Below are 20,272 nucleotides of genomic sequence, written 5' to 3'. Positions count from 1 at the left end.
GGGATGTTCACTTAATAAAATAAATGGTTTAGACTTCTGGTTTTATCCATACAGCATGCTTCAAAATCTGTCATCAAAATATTTTAAACATCCTTTTAAATACCATTCCATCCTTTTAAGAAACTAAAGGAAATTGCCAGGGCAGAAGTAAAGAGGAAACTAGGAGCTAGAATAGTGTGAGCTGTGGCTTCAGTGAGAGAGCAGTGAGTCGTTATTCATGGAATCCTGGGGGTTTGGATTTTAAGACCTTCATGGGGACAGGAGACAAGACCTTGGAAAGTTGGTGCTCAAATTCCATCTCCCTGAAGCCAGAGCCAATAGCAACAGAACAAATGACGAAAGAATGATTCCCCAGACCCCTCCCCTCCCTCCAGGTACAATGAGAGGCAGTGACAGGGAAGCCTGAGGATGTCTGCGTGGGCTCTAAGTGGAAAAAAGGTCTCTCCCGAGAGTGTTTAAAAATGGTCTCACACTACCTCACGGGGTTTCCCAGGTGGTTCAGCAGTAAAGAACCTGCCTGCGAATGGAGGAGATGCGGGTTCTATCCCTGGGTTGGGAAGATCCCTGTGAGAAGGAAATGGCAACCCACTCCAGTATTCTTGCCTGGGAAATCCCTGAACAGAGGAGCCTGGTGAGCTACAGGGTTGCAGAAGAGTTGGGCATGACTTAGCAAATCAACAACAACACTGCCTCATATGGGTTTAGAGTTAGCACTTCTATTACCCCGGTTGGAAAAAAAAACAAAAACTGATAAAGCCGGCAGAATAAAATGCAAAGCTTCTTTGAGGGAGATGCCTCAAACACCGGCCACCTGTAATTTCTACAGAGAAGGCCTCCAGGAGGATAAACTCATAAACTCAGTAAACTGAGTGATTCTATTCCTCACAGTTTAATAATAGGATCATTTGGTTGAGTCTGTCAGTTAAGGATATTCAGAGTGATTAACGACATAGTGAAAAATCAATATGAAGAAGAATGGTAGATTATAATAAAGAATCAAATAGAACTTCTCACAATGTAAAATATGGTCTTTGAGGTTGGATAGATTAGGCAGCATATAAAACATAACTGAAGAGGCAATTAGTAATCTGGAAGATAATTTTGAGGAACTACACAGAATGTAACACACTTTTAAAGAAATGGCAGAACTTCCCTGGTGGTCCAGTGGTAAAGAATCCACCTGCCAATGCAGGAGAAATGGATTAGATCCCTGGTCTGGGAAGATCCCACATGCTGTGGGGCAACTAAGCCCATGTGCCACAACTACTGAGCCTGTGTTCCACAGCTGTAAGCCACAACTACTGAAGCCTGAGTACCTTAGGGTCCATGCTCTGCAGCAGGAGAAGCCATCACAGTTAGAAGCCTTTGAGGTCACAACTAGACACTAGCCCCCACTTGTCTCAACTAGAGAAAAGCCCGTGCAGTGACCAAGACCCATCACAGCCAAAAACAAACAACAACACAAAAGACATGGCAAATACTAAGGCGTGTTTTAGAGATGTGGAAGATAGCCTGAAAGGGTCTAAAATTCCTCAATTAGGGATTACAGGCTTAGAGAACAGAGAGAATGAGAGGCAGTATTTTAAGAGAGAATACCTGAACAATTCTTAGAAGGAACACAAACATTAATCCTCAGATTCAGGAAGCATAAACAGTCCTGAGCAGAATAAATAAAAATGGTCAGATTATAGTGAAACTGAAAATCAAAAATAAAGGAAGATAGAACCAGTTTCCTAGAAAGGCATGGCTGTTGGCCTGACTGAAAACTAATTTCTGATAATGGATAGAAGTCAGGAGATACTAGACTGTATTTTCAAAGAGGTAAGAGAAAATAACTACCATTAGATATATTTACCTAGATAAATTATCATTTAGGAATGAGGATAAATTCATTTTTTGTAAGTCTGAGATTGCCTACCAATCTCTGATCATCATTGAAGGAACTATTAAAGAGTGACTATCACGAAGAAATGAACATGAAAAAAGGGTGAAATTTAAGAAGCAAAGTAAATAAAGAAATTGGTAAAGATGAAGTAAATCTTAAATATTGACTACATATTACAACAATAATTATTATTATCTTGAAAGCTAAATCAAACTGGATCTCACATATTGGATAACAGTGACATACAAAAGAGTAGGACTTGATTAGAGTTGACGTGTTCTGTGTGGGAAGCAAAAGTAAAATTAGATGCCTACCCCATTGCTGTAATAACCCAGGTGGATTACAGCCTTAAAGGTGATAAGAGAAACTTTAAGATATGTAGAGAAAAATATCTGAAAATGAAATTTTGACCCTAGGGGGAGGAGGATTTTCAAAATAAGGCAAAGAACACAATTTCGGATGGAAAATACTGCCTCATTTCACTTCATTAAAACAAAAATATCTACGAAAATACAAAGAAGTCTTGGAATGGAAGAGGATACTTAAGATACATAGCACTCCCATGAAGTAAGTATCCGGAATATATAGTGATGATCTACAGATTAATAAGAAAAACAATAGCACAATAGAAAAATGGGCAGGAGGTCTGAATAGGCCATTCAAGAGTAAGATATTCAAAAGGCCAATAAATACATGAAAAGATGCTTAATATCACTAGCAATAGGGAAATAAAACCACAGTGAAACATACTGTACCGATTAGGTGTAGGGATGGTTGATTTGAATCTGTAAGGTTTGTTTCACTTATATAGTTTTTTAATCTCAAAATCATTTTACTCTTTCTAATACTTTATTAGAAAGTTAGAACTGGACATGGAACAACAGACTGGTTCCAAACTGGGAAAGGAGTACGTCAAGGCTGTATATTGTCACCCTGCTTGTTTAACTTACATGCAGAGTACGTCATGCAACATGCCAGGCTGGATGAAACACAAGCTGGAATCAAGATTGCCAGGAGAAATATCAATAACCTCAGATATGCAGATGACACCACCCTTATGGCAGAAAGCAAAGAAGAACTAAAGAACCTCTTGATGAAAGCAAAAGAGGAGAGTGAAAAAGTTGGCTTAAAACTCCACATTCAGAAAACTAAGATCATGGCATCCAGTTCCATCACTTCATGGGAAATAGATAGGGAAAAAATGGAAACGGTGAGAAACTTTATTTTCTTGGGCTCCAAGATCACTGCAGATGGTGACTGCACTCATGAAATTAAAAGACACTTACTCCTTGGAAGGAAAGCTGTGACCAACCTAAACAGCATTTTAAAAAGCAGAGACATTACTTTGCCCGCAAAGGTCTGTCTAGCCAAAGCTATGGTTTTTCCAGTAGTCATGTATGGATGTGAGAGTTGAACTATAAAGAAAGCTGAGCACCGAAGAATTGATGCTTTTGAACTGTGGTGTTGGAGAAGACTCTTGAGAGTCCCTTGGACTGCAAGGAGATCCAACTAGTCCATCCTAAAGAAAATCAGTCCTGAATATTCATTGGAAGGACTGATGCTGAAGCTGAAACTCTAAAACTTTGGCCACCTGATATGAAGAACTGACTCATTTGAAAAGACCCTGATGCTGGGGAAGATTGAAGGCAGGAGGAGGAAGGAGATGATAGAGAATGAAATGGTTGGATGGCATCACTGATTCAATGGACGTGAGTTTGAGCAGGCTTTGGGAGTTGGTGATGGATAGGAAAGCCTGGCATGCTGCAGTCCATGGGTCACAAAGAGTCGGACATGACTGAGCAACTGAACTGAACTGAATACTGTATTGGGTTATTATTAGTAGTTGCTTTAATTTTGTTCCCATCCCTTAATCCTCTCCAAACTTAATTTTTAAATGTTTTATAATGAAGGCAGTAGTTTTATAAACTTTGTCCCAGATAATGCCTTTTCAGCTTTCCTTTCTGTTAAATTCAGGTAGCATTTAAGTTCTTCCAAAAAATTGAATGCCAGTGTAATGGGAATAAACTACCCAAACTACATCATTTTAAAACTTGTTTATCCTTTTCAATAATAATTTCAACAGTCAGAAACAAAAGCCACATGCTAACTTGAACAGTTAAGGTTCAGTATAAAAAATATTAACCATTTATAGGGGATTAGCTACTAAGAAGGAATCGGGATTATAAAGAATACCCTTGGGCTGAGAGGGTACCCAAGGAAGGAACACAGTTAGAAGGGCAGCAGCAGCCCCCTCCCTCGGTGGGAATCAGGCCTCGTTGGAAGAGCTGTGTTCACTGCTAAAGTTTGTCCAAGTTCCTGGGCCGAGGCTGGCAGAGAAAGAACCACAAGCTGGGACTGGCAGCCTGGAAGCCTCCTGCTGGGGTACCACTGGGCCAGTGTTGGCAGACAGGGAATCTTGGATTGGAAATGCCTGCCCCCACCCCCTACCCCCCACCCCCACCCCCAACTGGGATGCATACAGGCCAAGGCTAGTTGGGCCAGGAATCTCAAGTTGTAACTAGCAAGCAGGGATACCCCCACCCTCACCCCCACTGGGGTACAGGTAGGTTGAGGAGTCTGAGACTGATTTTATTTAATGTTTTTTGTTTGGTTGTTTATAAATTATCCAAAAGAGAGGGAACATAGTTGAATCTCCAAATATTCAAGTTCTTCCAGAGAGTAAATTGCCAACTTGGTGGGAATGGCCTTTAAAGGAACATTTTTAAGGACTATATACCTGAGTAAAGGACAACGCAGAAGGGTTGCTCTGGGGTTGGTGTTCTGGACTGAATGGTATGTATCTCCCCAAAATTCATATGCTGAAGCCATAACCCCTCTATTAGGGCTGTATTAGGAAGTGGGACCTCCAAAGGAGCAATTAAGGTTAAATGAGGTCAGGAGAGTGGACTCCTGATCTGATAGGATTAGTGTAAGCAGAGGCACAGAGAGCTTCCCTCTCTCTCTGTGCCCACACCCTGCAGAAGGGCCAAGTGGGGACGTAGAAAGAACTCGGCAATCTACAAGCCAGAGAGAGAGATCATGCCACGTCTGTCCTGGCACCTTGATCTTGGACTTCTGGCTTCCAGAACTGTGACAAAATAAATTCTGTCACTAAGCCATCCAGTCTCTGCTATTTTGTTATAGCTGCAGGTAAGTTCAAGGTGACTTATTTAAGGAAAAATAGCCTACTATTAATGGTATGGTGTGTTTGTTTCTTTCAGCTGTAATCTAGAAAAACTAGAGTGATAATGTAATCAGGCCCCAAAGACAATGGCTGTCTGCATAGCCAGAGGTTTTGTCATTGAGGGTCAGCTATCACTCTCAAGAAATCAGTAGAATATGTGGTATTGCATAAATACCACATAGGCAATATGCACATATTGCGTAATCTAGATGTTTGGAGCTGAGTCAGGATGATTGAGAGAAAGGTCATAGCACATGAAGCAGGTGGGAGCCACAAGGAAATGTCAGGCAATTGGAATTGTTTGGTCACCATGGACGTATTTAGAGAACTCCCAACTTAGAGTGACAGGAAGGTACCGAGATGGCAAGTATATGTGTGGAGCTGAGGTGTCAACGACTATTTCTGGACCCTGCTGATTAACAGGATACTCTTCATAAACTGATTTTATTGACCAGAGGAGATGGAAGTGTCATTTAATTTTCGTGTAATGTTTACACTTTGTGGTTAATGTTTGCTGTTTAGTTGCTCAGTCATGTCTGATTCTTTGCTACCCCATGGACTGTAGCCCGCCAAGCTCCTCTGTCCATGAGATTCTTCAACCAAGAATACTGGAGTGGGTTGCCATTTCCTTCTCCAGGGAATCTTCCCAATCCAGGGATCGAACCTGGGTCTCCTGCATTGCAGATGGACTTTTTACCGACTGAGCCACCAGGGAAGGCAGCAGAGTTAGTCTTAATTTGTCCATTTTACAGTGAAAATGCTAAAGTTTAGAAATCTCTTTTTCCCACGTTTACCTAATTAGAAAGTGTTGAAACTGGCATTAGAACATAGGCCTGGAGGATTGTAAAATCTGTGCCCTTGTATTTCAGTGTACCAAGTTGTGTAATGTGGAAGAATACTCAGTTGGGTGTCCTAACACCTGAGTTTTGGTCTCAGACTATTTCCTGCCTGTGTGGCCTTGACTAAATCCTCCCTAGATGCTGGACTAAGCTAACTCTTTTGGAGCTAATATATGTTCTGTTTGCTTTTTAAAAAATAATACACCATTCCACAGTTTTTCTTTCTATAAGAATATGTCTATGTATGTGTGTGTATATGTGTATGTATCTATAATATATGTCATATATAAATGATTTATGTTTCTTTTAAGAGTGAGCTTTCTTTGATTTTATCTTTTTATTTTTTACCCATTCTTCTGTAACTTGCTTTTTCTCACTCTGCTTTGTGTCTTGCGGCTCTTACCATAAAACCACCTCTAGGCCTACCAAATCGAATCCTTTTTAAATGACCACAGACCACTCCAGTGATGTGCCATTGTTTATTTAACCATTGTTCTACTGATGGGAATTTTGATTGTTTCTATTTTTTCACTGTTAACTGTGCTATAGTGAATATCCAGGGTTCTTTGTAGATGCAAATGTTAAGTTGCTGGATCCATAGCTATTATATTTTAATAGATTCTATCGAGTTGTTCTTCAAAATGGTTATACTAAAATATACTTTTGCCAGCAATAAATAATGGGCTTCCAGTGTCCCCTTTCACTTTGTCAAATTTAACTGCTTTCCCAGTTTGAGTATGAAAAATGATTTACCATGATTGTTATAATTTCCACTTCTCTAGTTATTAGTGAGGTGGAGAATTTTTTGTTTGTTTATAGTTTCCTGGGGATTACACATTAATATCCCTTGCCAACTTTTATTTTTTATTGACTGATTTTTAGGATATGCCAAACTATTAAATCCTGTTTCTACTTCATAGATCACAAATGCTTTTCTGCCCTCAGTGCTTTTAAAAATGTATTTCACAGGCCTGTAAACTAAACACATATCATTTCCTTTTTAGCACAAATGTGACCATACTGTACATATTGTTCTTGCCTTTTAAATTGATATTATATTGAGCGATCAATATATTATAGGTCTCTTCTTCTTATATTTGGATGCTCTTCCAAACTGTGGATGTGTCATAATTCAAGTTTAATGTTTATTCCATTTTCAGTTCTTTCTAAAAATCAGACTTGATAAAGGTTTGTGTTTTATTACGTCTTTTTAAATGCCACTTTTTGTGTTTACTGTTTCATTGGGGGAGTTTATTTCTTTTATCTTTATCGTCTAGTCCCTTCTATTTTTATCAAATTTGTCTTATCTTCTTTTTTAACTTCTTGAGTTCTTACCCTCTTTTTTAGCTTCTATGTAAATAAATACTTAGTTCATTTATTTTAAATTCTTAATTATTCTTATAGTAAATACATAGATGAATTTTTTTATGTCAATAATGGCATTGACCAAATTATACAGGGGGCTCGTTGTAAATTCCTAAGTGTCATTTATTTTCAAAAAGCTTATAGTCTCAGTTTTTATTTCTTTTTTTAATCCAATTATTGTTTACATAACAGCGTATCTTAAATTTTCTGAAGTGGCCTTTTTCCTTTTAGTCTTTTAGCATTTTCCCATATGCATCAGGGAATAACCCTTGAAAGAATTTGTTTTTTAAAATGGAACATGTCCAACTTTTAAATAGACAGTAATACTATAGTGCATATTAGCTGTGTATGTACTAGCAGTTTACAGAATAAACTACCAGCATATGTACCTTCTCTTGTCATGATCCTCTCTTCCCCACAGAGATAATTAGCATTCCCATAAGTTTTCATAGTTTTATTGCAAATGGATGTATCTCTGAATAGTATACACTTATTTTGCAATTAAAACATTTTATGTAAACAGTACCTACCTTTTTATAATTAGTCCTTTAAGTTAATGTTTAAGAAGTTTATCCATCTTGACACATGTACTCCTAGTTCATTTCCATTCCTGTATAATGCTCTACTGTATGAATATTTCATTAAACCTATATAACTTTCACAGTTTTACCTTATTGATGTTTTCATGATGACTAATAAACAGTTTATATATTCTCTGTTTACTAAAATCAAAGTTAATGGGCACCTTCTTTGTTTTGTTACTCAGATCCTTTTTCTTGTTTCTCCACTTGACCTATCCATTTCTAGTAAAGAAATGTTGATATCTCAGCCATGATTGTGAGTTGATCAGATTGCATTCTTTTAGCAGTTTTTTCACCATATAATTTTAAGCTGTTTTGTTCATGTGTGTGGTACCTTCTTGGTGAATCTTTCTTTGTCCCATTTACCGCTTTTGGTTCTTAATTCTATGTATTTTCAAACACTCTTGGTAATGTTTTACTCTTGTAAGGAACATTTAATAGTTTTTTTAAGAAACACAATATGAGAATTGCTCATTTTAATGGAGGAGTTTAACCCAATCTTTTTTTTATTATAATTGTAGACATGTTTGCATGTGTTTTTGCTGTATTATGTGTATGTGTTATTCTCTCTTTCCCCTTATCACCCGGCATTAGATTGGTCTTTTCTTCCTTTATCTTTTCTCTTCCTCTGGTGGTTTGAAAGTTATACATCCTATTTCTAGTCTCCAAGTGGTTACATATCACTTAAACAAACTGTATATTTTAATACATACATCTGCAATTTCATATAAATTGGTATCAGAAAATTTACCATTCCAAAAAAAGACACATCATTGAACATGTTTTTCTGTATCACCTTCCCCATTCCACATTTTCTGAGGTCAGCTACACTGTTTGCACCAGGTAATTATTGGTTTTTTAATATTATGTGTTAATTTTTAAGGGAATCCTTATTTACCAATTACAGTAAGCTTTATAACCATATTCATTCATTCATTTATTCAACAAATATTTGAGAGCTTGCTCCAAGCCAGAGACTCTTCTAGGCACTGGGGAAGCAGAAGTATACCACTCAGACAAAAATTCCTGCCTTCATGGAATTTATATTATCACAGAAAGCTGGAGATGGAAATTTTGGATTTGTCAGTATATTTATAATCTGTAAAGGCTAGATGAGATGATTAAGGAGGTGAGTATAGATTCAAAGAGAGGAAGTCCAAGGACTGGCCTAGGGCAGTATCAACAAAAGTACCAAGAAGGAACTGCCTGGGTAATAGGAGGGAGATGAGGAATGGGTGGACTTGGACAGGAAAAATTATTGCAAGGAAAAGAGAGTTATCAACTGGGTCAGACGCTGTAAGATGAAGACTGAGAATTGACCTCTGGATTTAGCAACATGGAGGTCATCAGTGACCTTGACAAGCAGCTTTAGCGGAGTGGTGAAGCGGAGAACTTGCTGAAACAGAGGAAACCCAGTATAACAAACTGGATGGAGAGGTGGGTCAGAAAGCTTCCAAGATGGGAGAAATGTGTGTGTGCTGAAGGGAAGCACTCAGTGGGCATGGAAGAGGGGAAAACAGTGAAGCAGGAAAGGCAGGGGAGGCCACTGCTGGAGCAGGGCCCTAGAATAGCAGGAGGAGGTGAGGTGTCTGTATCAAACTACCGTGATTTACTGCCACCCCAGAGATACGTTCACCTACCGTCCTATCAAATAATGAGATGATATATACGAAGGTACTTTGTAAACTTGTAAAGAATCCTGTAATATATAAGCTAACGTAACAGTGCAAGTGGAAACTTTAAAATAAGTGGTCAGTTACTTTTTTTTCCCAATGTGATCTCTGCCAGGGAAGTGCTTCTTGATTGATCTTCAGTTCTGTGTATTTCCAAATGGACACGTTTACCAATCATCAAAACATTTCTCTTAGAGGACTTTGGGATTTTCCCACACTGAGAATTTGATGTTTAACCTTTCAACCACCCAACAAGCAAAGAAAATGTTACCCCTTTTATCTTCTTAGAAGCTTTTAAATCAGCCTGAAGCCATTTGAGAAAGCCAAATGTAGTACTTCCATGAACATCCTTTTAGCTAGAATAAAAATAAACGTGAATAGAATCTCATGCACATCTCATAAGATTCTTGCCCAGAAAATATAAAATAAAGATCTAAATTCAAATGGTATTTGCTCTTTAACGTTTTATAGAAATGTTGGTACAGTTGCCAATATCAGGTAGGGCCTCATACCAAATGATCAGCATCCTGTGTGAAGTCAAATGCATGTTTTAATCATTGTTTACTTTAAAAAATTAGTAGTGATTCTATTTAATAAAACATTTAAAAAGTAAACTACTAAGCATGAGTAATTGAAATAATTTTGCTCAGTACAAATGGTTTTTATTTTTCCTTCTTCCATCCTTTGTTCTCGTGTCTCCTTTTCTCAGCTGCTAAAAGGTAATGCATTATGTGGTGTTTGGATAATTGATATAATTGTTTCAAGTTACCTCTTTAGGGTATTATCAGCTTGTAGGCATCATTTTCTCTAACTGTTAAGTAGTGAATCCTTTATCTGGCATTTAATCTTGCCTCCCTGGGAAAACCAGACCTTACTACAGAGTAAATTTTCGAATTGCTGACCTGAAGTAACATGAGCCGGTGCCTTGGCAGTGAACCTTTGCTTTCTGTTATTCACAGGAAGGATAATGATGTGGCCTGAAGGCCCTTGTTTCAGTACCTTAAGAAGTAACATCCAGGTACTAGTTGCAAAGGTCTGACCTTGCAAATTCCAGAGAAAATAATTGCATTAACACAGTATTTTTTTATTTCTTTTGGGAAGATGAGGTAATTTTAAAATGTAACTTTTATCATTTCTACCATTTCTTAAACTACTTGTCTTATGTTGGCATGACTTAGAGGATCCACAGTTACCTGAAAATGATCATTATTTATTTTTATGACTAAATTATGACTTATTTTATTTCCGCATATATATATATATATATATATACACACATGTATATATTCTATTGTTGTAAGTAACAACACTGAGATTATAGAACTCGAATGTAGAATGTTTTACAATTTGTCAGTAAAATAAAAGATAGCATGTTTTTTTAGAGCTAGAAAGAAGATTCCCTAAACATTTTCAGCAAACTTGAAAAGAATGTTAAGCAAATCCCATGAAATAATTTCGTAAAAAGTGTAAAATGCAATTTCCTAGCAGCTGTAAAATGAAAAGGCAATTTTGAAAAAAAATTTAAAGTTTTTATACAATTTTTAAAGGTTACACTCCATTTACTGTTATAGCAAAATATTGGCTGTATTCCCTATGTTGTATTGTATTGTGCATCCTTGTAACTTATCTTACATCCAAGAGTTTGTATCTCACACTCCACTGCCTCTATACTGTGCCTTCCCTCTCTCTCCCCTCTGGTAACCACTAGTTTGTTCCCTATATCTGTGAATCTGCTTCTTTTTTGTTATAGTCAAGTCATCCTAAATTGCACCAGAACTCAGTGTACTCCCAAAGTATCGATGGAATTTTAAAAATAGAACCTGATAGATTAATTTCAAAGCTCACATAGAAGAAGAAATTGCATAGCAGTCAGCAAAAATATTTTTAAAAGATTGACAGTCATATGGAGCTTTGCTTTACCTAAAGTCAAAAACATAATCAAAAGCTATAGCAATTAAAGCATTATGGTATTTGAGTATGAAGAGACAAATCAGTCAGTGGAAATGAACAGACAGTATAAAAACCGACCCAAGTATTGACTTTCTGTTTTACTCTCTGTCCCATCAGATCCTCCAGCCAGATGAGCCCAGTCCTACCAGCTAATGATAACTAGAATGCTCTAGGATCAGGCCGGTTTACTGTGATCACATGAGAAAATTGTCTTTTACTTACTACCAATCTGTGGTACATTTGAGCAGTGCCAACTTCACGGCAAAAAGGTGGGGGAAAAGTGAAAACAGTGACAGATTTTATTTTATTGGGCTCCAAAATCACTGCAGATGGTGACTGCAGCCATGAAATTAAAAGACATTTGCTCTTTGGAAGAAAAGCTATGACAAACCTAGACAGAGTATTAAAAAGCAGAGACATCACTTTGCCATCGAAGGTCCATCTAGTCAAAGCTGTGGTTTTTCCAGTAGTCATGTACAGATGTGAGAGTTGGACCATAAGGAAGGCTGAATGACAAATAATTGTTGCTTTTAAATTGTGGTGTTGGAGAAGACTCTTGAGAGTCCCTTGGACTGCAAGGAGATCCAACCAGGCAATCCTAGAGGAAATCAACTCTGAATATTCATTGGAAGGACTGATGCTGAAGCTGAAACTCTAATACTTTGGCCACCTGATGCCAAGAACTGACTCATTGGAAAAGATCCTGATGCTGGGAAAGATTGAGGGCAGGAGGAGAAGGGGACGACAGAGGATGAGATGGTTGGATGGCATCACCGACTCAATGGACATGAGTTTGGAGCAAGTGCCAGGAGATGGTGAAGGACAGGGAACCCTGTCGTACTGCAGTCCATGGGGTGGCAAAGAGTTGGACACGACTTAGTGACTGAACAACAATGTGTATCTTTACACCATGTGATTTATCACACTAAATTGAGCAGAGGTGATGGAGGAACCTATACAACTGGAGGCCCTTTTAAGCACTCAGGCTCTGGTTATCTTTTTTATATGTAAATCATATTCTCCCCCTTTAGGATATATATATATATATATGCCATATATATGTATACCAAATATATGTGTGTATATATAGATATAGCCCTGTTAGGGATGTAAATATATATTTATAAATATATGTATTTGTCTGGGGCACAAACCATTCCCAGACTCCTCCCCACACCTTCTTTTAAGGTGATAAATAGACCAGTAGGCACCTAGTGCCATTATAAAAAATGACAGGTACTTTTGCTAAGGCAACAAGAGGTAGAACTCATACATACAGTGATGTTTTAATGAAAACCTTTAACTCAGATTTCTTCTGAAACTGTTTCTTGTGTTTAAAGAATACAAATTGTTCCACAGTTCTGCGTGTTTTTTTTTCTTTCTTTCAACATAGGATGGAAAAGAGACGAAAACCACAGGCCATGACTAAAATTTTAGGGAAGTAGTGATTGCTTTGTAGAAGGCAGTGGCACCCACTCCAGCACTCTTGCCTGGAAAATCCCATGGATGGAGGAACCTGGTAGGCTGCAGTCCATGGAGTCGCGAAGAGTCGGACACGACTGAGCGACTTCACTTTCACTTTTCACTTTTGTGCGTTGAAGAAGGAAATGGCAACCCACTTCAGTGTTCTTGCCTAGAGAATCCCAGGGACAGCAGAGCCTGGTGGGCTGCTGTCTATGGGGTCGCACAGAGTTCGACACGACTGAAGTGACTTAGCAGCAGCAGCAGCAGTGATTGCTTAAACAAAGGTAGCAGCAGTGGGTGGATGTGAGAAATTAGAGGGAGAACAACAGGCTTTGTTAATTGATTGTTGGTAGAAGTTAAGGAAAAGGAGGAGTCGTCAGCACTAGTTCATAGGTAGATCAAATTGCCAGCTGCAGCAGTCAAGCAGGCTTGGTGTGCTGGGACCAGGTCTAAGGAGGGATAGTTTGATGAGAAAGCAACAGGCACCCTGTGAGCAGTAATGGTAGCAGGTAAGGGCAGAAGTCACACATAAAGTGCATATTAGGTCACAGGAAGTAGGCAAAAATTGTGGTTCTGGGTGTTAGAGCGAAGCATGACTTCAGATTATGGTGCAGAAGCAGTGAGTGCCCCACATCAAGTGGTCCTCCAGGAAATTCACTGGAGATGAGTCATGGTTGACAGGGGCCACCTTGGCCCAAGGAAATGGCTTAGCAAGAAGAAAACAGGAGAGTAAACTATGGTCACAGACAAGATTGGTTTCCCTGCCCAGAGAGGAAGAGAAAGCCCCTGAGATATAGGTGTAGAAGGGGACTTGAGATGATAGATGGACCCCTGAGTAGCATTCAGGAAAATTATTGCTCATTATTGACCCTGAGTGATTGAGTGCCTCCTTACCCGTGTGCACTTAGTTGCTCAGTCGTGTCCTGCTCTTGCGACCCCATAGACTGTAGCCTGCCAGGCTCCTCTGTCCGTGGGATTCTCCAGGCAAGACTACTGGAGTGGGTTGCTATGCTCTCCATGCGATCTTCCCAACTCAGGGATCAAATCCTGGTCTCCCGCATTGCAGGCAGACTCTTTACCATCTAAGCCACTAGGGAAGTCTTCTTAAAGCCTTCTTAATAACCTCAATCTATTGTGCTTTTCTTCTCTTTACTCTGAGTTACTCTTTTCCATGTTTGTACCTTTTGTCCCTCCAGCTGGCATTTTGTCCACCTATGTAGATCATGTATTCTTTAAGGGCTGAGACTAGATTCTACCTGTTATACAGGCCATTTAAAAAAGGCACTAAAAATTTTTATTTGATTATTTCCATTATGTTTTAAAAAGTCTTAGTCTTCAGAGTAGTAGAAAAAAGAGTAATAATTTGCCTGGCTTTTCATTTAATAAGGTGTAACTTAGAAATATAAAATGTAGTTTTCTTACTGAAAGTTCTTATGGTCTCTTTTGATACAACTTCTCAAAATAGTGGATGTTTAAATAATTTTAAGTTTGTACACAGTTTGCATAATGACTTAGAAGAGGCAATAAGGAGATTAAGTTTGTCATCCTAAATAAGAATTTTTTCTGATATAAAATGTTTTGTGTGAAATGTGCAAAGGTATAATTTTTTATTGTTATTAGCCATGTAAATTGCCATAAGCTTCCTGGAAGCATCTTGATAATGTGTATGAAATGACTATGTTTGACCAATCAAGTTTACTCCCAGGAATTAATCCCAAGGAACTATTTATAGATATACCTAAATATTTTCAAGGCTGGCCATTATATTAATAACATTGTTTTATAGTAGTGAAGTTCTATGAATTACCTAAATATTCAACCATGTGGAATTAATTAGTTAATTAATTAAGTTAGGCAACAAACATTTACTATGAAATATTGCATAGTTACTAAAAATGGTCTACTAGACTATTTAGTCACATGGAAAAATGATATATTAATTAGTAAAAAGAATCAGATAACCAGACAGTATAGTATAACCCTGATTTTTTGGCAAAAAAACCATAAACAATTATATCTATAAGTTTTTCAATTCTGTCTTCTGAATTATATACAGTACCTATGCATTGCTTTTGGAATCAGGAAAAAAAGCATTAAAAATTTTGTTACAGTCCAAAGAAAATAAATAATAGAAATTATTTATCTACAAGGAAAGATTTAAAATTAAGGAAAACAAAAGAGATTCCCTTCTCCCCATACACACTCCTCATTCTGCTTATCTTAACCTTGGGCAGAATTCAGAGTGATCATTGGTGGTAACTCTACCATAGTGATCTAGAGTTAGCAACTTCAGCACAAATCTAAACTCTACCACTAAATGGTTTCCTTAATGGTTGCCATGAACAGCCTATCAGGGTTTCCTTTTCTTCTTTTAGAAAATTAATAGACTACAGTAAAAAGAGTTCTAATTAAATAAGTAGACCTATATAGAGAGTACATAGTAGGCATTCAGCAAGTGTTGGTGTTCCTTCTGAAGAAACTACTAGCTCAAATTTAACGTTCTCCAAGACTGAAGCTAAAGAAAGAAATCACAAGTCCTTCAAAGAGCCAGCGTAAAGTCTTCAGAATCTGAATGACAATCATAGTAAGATCTTTTGAACATTAATTCATTTTATTCATGTGGATATTTGTTTATGGTTATGTATTTTCACCTTTTTTCTTTTGCTCTGTTAATTCCCTATCAACATAATTGAAGACATGTACCTTCTAGAAGGAGGTGTCACTTCACACAGTCCAGACTTAATTTGGTTTCTTAACTTCAGGTTGCTGTTGGCAGAACGGAAGTCGAAGACCTGGACCTCTATGCTACATCTCGGGAAAGGCGATTTCGTTTGTTTGCTTCTATAGAATGTGAAGGGCAGTTGTTCATGACTCCGTATGATTTTATTTTGGCTGTTACAACAGACGAGCCCAAAAGTAAGTATATTTCTCAAGTTTATCTCAACATATGTTATAACATTTTTTCTTATCTCTATTTTTTAAAATTGTGGAGCAGTGTAAGTTTTTCAAAACAGCTAACCAAGTAATGTGGTACTTCAAACAATACTATGCTTTGATGTTTTGATACTGTATATCAAAAGACACGATGTTACCAGACTAATACTTCTTATAAACCCCTACTGGTATCTTTTCTCTTTTCAGAAATTTTCATTTGTTCCCTCTTTCTCAGTACATCAGAATAAACACCCACCTTATTTTTAATATTCTTGATAAAGGTTCTTATTCTGCCAAATCAGTTCTTATATCCAACCTGGACAGAAAAACTCAGAGGACTGATTTTGCAGTTAGACTTGGACAAGAATTCTTCCTGTATCTCTTCTGAATATTGTCATGGCTCCTGCAGTGTAAATGTAGATTGATTGTTTCTCACCCTTCCATGTGTCAGGGCAGTGGTTCTCAAACTTTTTGGCATTATGTACTTTCTTACAAAATCACTTTAATGTCTGACTTAATAGAAGACACCTGGATTCTTATATCTGCCTTTGTGTTCAATTTGTTGCACTGTTTGTTTTCAGAAAGTATTGACATATGGACAAAATCTGCCTAACAGATATAGAAGGAGGAAAAGGGAAGGGTATTACAAAAGCCTTTTCAAATAATCATAGATATTCTTCTTTGGTATTATATCAATACTTGGCTGCTGGTAGTTTCTTAAAGTTTACTTGCAATGTGGACTCTGACATTTTTGTCATCTGTTTTGTTAAAATCCATTGACCTACACTGCATTTTTGAATGGCTCATTTTGCTTTATATTGATATAATTTTGTACTATCAGCTGGAAAATATCGGTTCATTAAATTACACCGATCTTTCTTTTTTTTTTTTTTTTTTTTTAATATTATTTTATTAGTTGGAGGCCAATCACTTTATAACATTTCAGTGGGTTTTGTCATACATTGACATGAATCAGCCATATAGTTACACGTATTCCCCATCCCGATCCCCCCTCCCACCTCCCTCCCCACCCGACTCCTCAGGGTCCTCCCAGTGCACCAGGCAAGAGCACCTGACTCATGCATCCCACCTGGGCTGGTGGTCCGTTTCACCATAGATAGTATACATGCTGTTCTTTCAAAACATCCCACCCTCACGTTCTCCCCCAGAGTTCAAAAGTCTGTTCTGTACTTCTGTGTCTCTTTTTCTGTTTTGCATATAGGGTTATCGCCACCATCTATCTAAATTCCGTATATATGTGTTAGTATACTGTAATGTTCTTTATCTTTCTGGCTTACTTCACTCTGTATAATGGGTTCCAGTTTCATCCATCTCATTAGAACTGATTCAAATGAATTCTTTTTAACGGCTGAGTAATATTCCAAAGCCGTGGTACATATACACCGATCTTTCAAATGTTGCCATATTTCATTGTATAATATTTTTTAAAAATCACACTCACTAATACCATCAGAATCTTATCAGAAAAGTCTTTGCTTGTTGGAAGCTGTCAGATGCACGGTGTATACAAGCTTTCCAAAATTTTAATTTTCACTTGAAATCTCAGATGTTATTATTGACAACAAATATTGTCAGTTGTTTTCTTTAAGCAGGAAACTCAAATTAACATTAGTTTATTTTTTTAATTTAATTAATTAATTAATTTTGTATTTTGTATTGGGGTATAACCGATTCACAATGTTGTGATGGGATGGACAGTAAAGGGCCTCAGCCATACATAGACATGTATCCATTCTCCCCCAAACTCCCCTCCCATCCAGGCTGACATATAACATTGAACAGAGTTCCATGTGCTATACATAGGACCTTGTTGATTATCCATTTTAAGCAGAACAACAGTGTGTATTGACAACCATAAGTTCATTCCCTAAGTCTGTGACTCTCTTTTAGTTTTGTAAGTAGTTCATTTGTATCATTTCTTTTTAGATTCCACGTATAAGACATGTCATATATCATATGATATTTTTCCTTCTCTGTCAACTTCAGTTAATATCCAATCAGTACTTCTGAGATGTAATTAAGAATGATAACTGTGAAGATCAACTGTGAAGATCCACGTATAAGACATGTCATATATCATACGATATTTTTCCTTCTCTGTCACCTTCAGTTAATATCTAATCAGTACTTCTGAGATGTAATTAAAAATGATAACTGAAGATCAAGATATTTGCAAAAACTTTTTTTAAAGTATAGGGCTTTAAAAAGAAATATTTACCTCAAAAAAGAAAATATGCTTCAGAGATGGAATATTAAATCATATATATATCAAAGTAGCATATTAAAATTAGACAAACTTGTATTTAGACCTTGGCAATTTTTATGAGCTTTGAGATCCTGAGTAAGTTATTTAGTCTTCTGTTTCTTCATTTATAAAAGTGAAAGTAACAAAAAGTCTTGGGAGGTTTTTTGAGGATGAATGATATCAGTTATGTTTAGTGTAATACCAATATACAGTAGGCACTTAATAAGCTTTGCTAGGTGTCATTGTTATCATCATCATTATCACTTGAATTCAGAACCATTATTTTTTAAAATCCTTAACTTTATGGCAATATCAACAGGAAAATGCTATGCCATATAAACATTTGCTTAATAATTGTAATTCAAATAAATGTTAATTGAGATATACATCAGATCACTGATTATAACTTTGTGTTTGAAGTCAAGAAAATTTCTTATTTTACCTACTTAAAAGAACCTGAAAGGTAAATTTTCCATCTAGAACTAAAATAAGTAATTATTTTCATGTAGCTTCAAGTATGTTTTAATTTTAAAGAATTAATTGTTTAAAAAGTTCAGACTTACCTAAATGTATTAAAAATATAATGAACCTATAGCCTAAGGAATAAAATATATCCAAAAGAATGAAGTCTCTCTTTACCTTATATATGCAGTAACTTCATTTGAAATAAAGAATTTAGAAAATCAGAAAATCCTTTGAAGAACAATCTTAAAGGCTCTTTAGTTTTATTTTTTAAAAAGTCAGTAATACTGAACATGGTGACATATCCGGCAGAATGAATATGTCTTTTGTGAATAATTTACCCTGGAAATCTCATAAACCCTACAAAACTCAAGAGTGTCTAACTTCCTCTTTGATAAATGCCTTCTGAACATTGCATAAGAGCATATGCATGTACTTTTGTACCATTTATTTTTCTTCCTTTTTTACTGCTATATTTCAAAAGCAACAGAATAATAAAATTATTTGCATTGTTATGTTCACTATATAAAGGAAGATGTCTATCAAATGAATGTATAAAGTATTATAATTAAGGTTGAATGCTGAAGTCTTATAGACTTATAGACCTGTGATTTTAATCACTTGATTACAGCATTCCATATTAACTATCTCAGGTAAAGAAAGGATGTTGTTACTACATAGAGAAGAAAACTATCTTCATAGAAATCAGTTTGCTAAATTTTAGAGTATAGTTCTTCCCTCGTGATCTTAAAATGACTTATTACATTGCTTAAAAGAGAAAATTGCATAGCAAGAAATGTCTATCTTATAATCTTGAATTTGATATATTATTTACATTAACAATGGTTAGTGTAATAGAAATAGAAAATAGAAAAACACACATGACCATGGAGAAAAATTATTGCTTGTCATTATTGTGCTGTAGCTGAAATAGTTAATATTTACTAAGCTCAACATTCAGAAAATTAAGATCATGGCATCTGATCCCATCATTTCATGGGAAATAGATGGGGAGACAGTGGAAGCAGTGTCAGACTTCATTTTTTTGGGCTCCAAAATCACTGCAGATGGTGACTGCAGCCTTGAAATTAAAAGATGCTTACTCCTTGGAAGGAAAGTTATGACCAACCTAGATAGCATATTAAAAAGCAGAGACATTACTTTGCCAACAAAGGTCCATCTAGTCAAGGCTATGGTTTTTCCAGTGGTCATGTATGGATGTGAGAGTTGGAGTGTGAAGAAAGCTGAGCGCTGAAAAATTGATGGTTTTGAACTGTGGTGTTGGAGAAGACTCTTGAGAGTCCCTTGGACTGCAAGAAGATCCAACCAGTCCATCCTAAAGGAGATCAGTCCTGGGTGTTCATTGGAAGGACTGATGCTGAAGCTGAAATTCCAATACTTTGGCCACCTCATGCGAAGAGTTGACTCATTTGAAAAGACCCTGATGCTAGGAGGGATTGGGGGCAGGAGGAGAAGGGGACGACAGAGGATGAGATGGCTGGATGGCATCACCGACTCGATGGGCATGAGTTTGAGTAAACTCCGGGAGTTGGTGATGGACAGGGAGGCCTGGCATGCCCCAATTCATGGGGTCGCAAAGAGTCGGACACGACTGAGCGACTGAACTGAACTAAATTGAATACAGCTGTATTATAGGGCTTAATCACAT

The 20,272-nt window shown here is 37.0% G+C and overlaps 1 protein-coding gene across 3 annotated transcripts in view; it reads left to right on the top strand.

Annotated features, from left to right (window-relative positions):
• The window catches only part of MICU3 (mitochondrial calcium uptake family member 3), a 79,682-nt gene that overhangs the window by 7,831 nt on the left and 51,579 nt on the right, over positions 1 to 20,272 (top strand). For all 3 annotated transcript variants that reach the window (XM_065947092.1, XM_065947091.1, XM_065947090.1), the window contains exon 2: positions 15,704 to 15,857. In XM_065947092.1, the coding sequence (XP_065803164.1) occupies positions 15,704 to 15,857 (154 nt within the window). The remainder of the gene's footprint in view (positions 1 to 15,703; positions 15,858 to 20,272) is intronic.

The sequence above is a fragment of the Muntiacus reevesi genome, chromosome 10 (genome assembly GCF_963930625.1).
Source record: "Muntiacus reevesi chromosome 10, mMunRee1.1, whole genome shotgun sequence".
Classification (NCBI taxonomy): Eukaryota; Metazoa; Chordata; class Mammalia; order Artiodactyla; family Cervidae; genus Muntiacus; species Muntiacus reevesi.
This window is presented reverse-complemented; position numbering and strand designations above follow the sequence as displayed.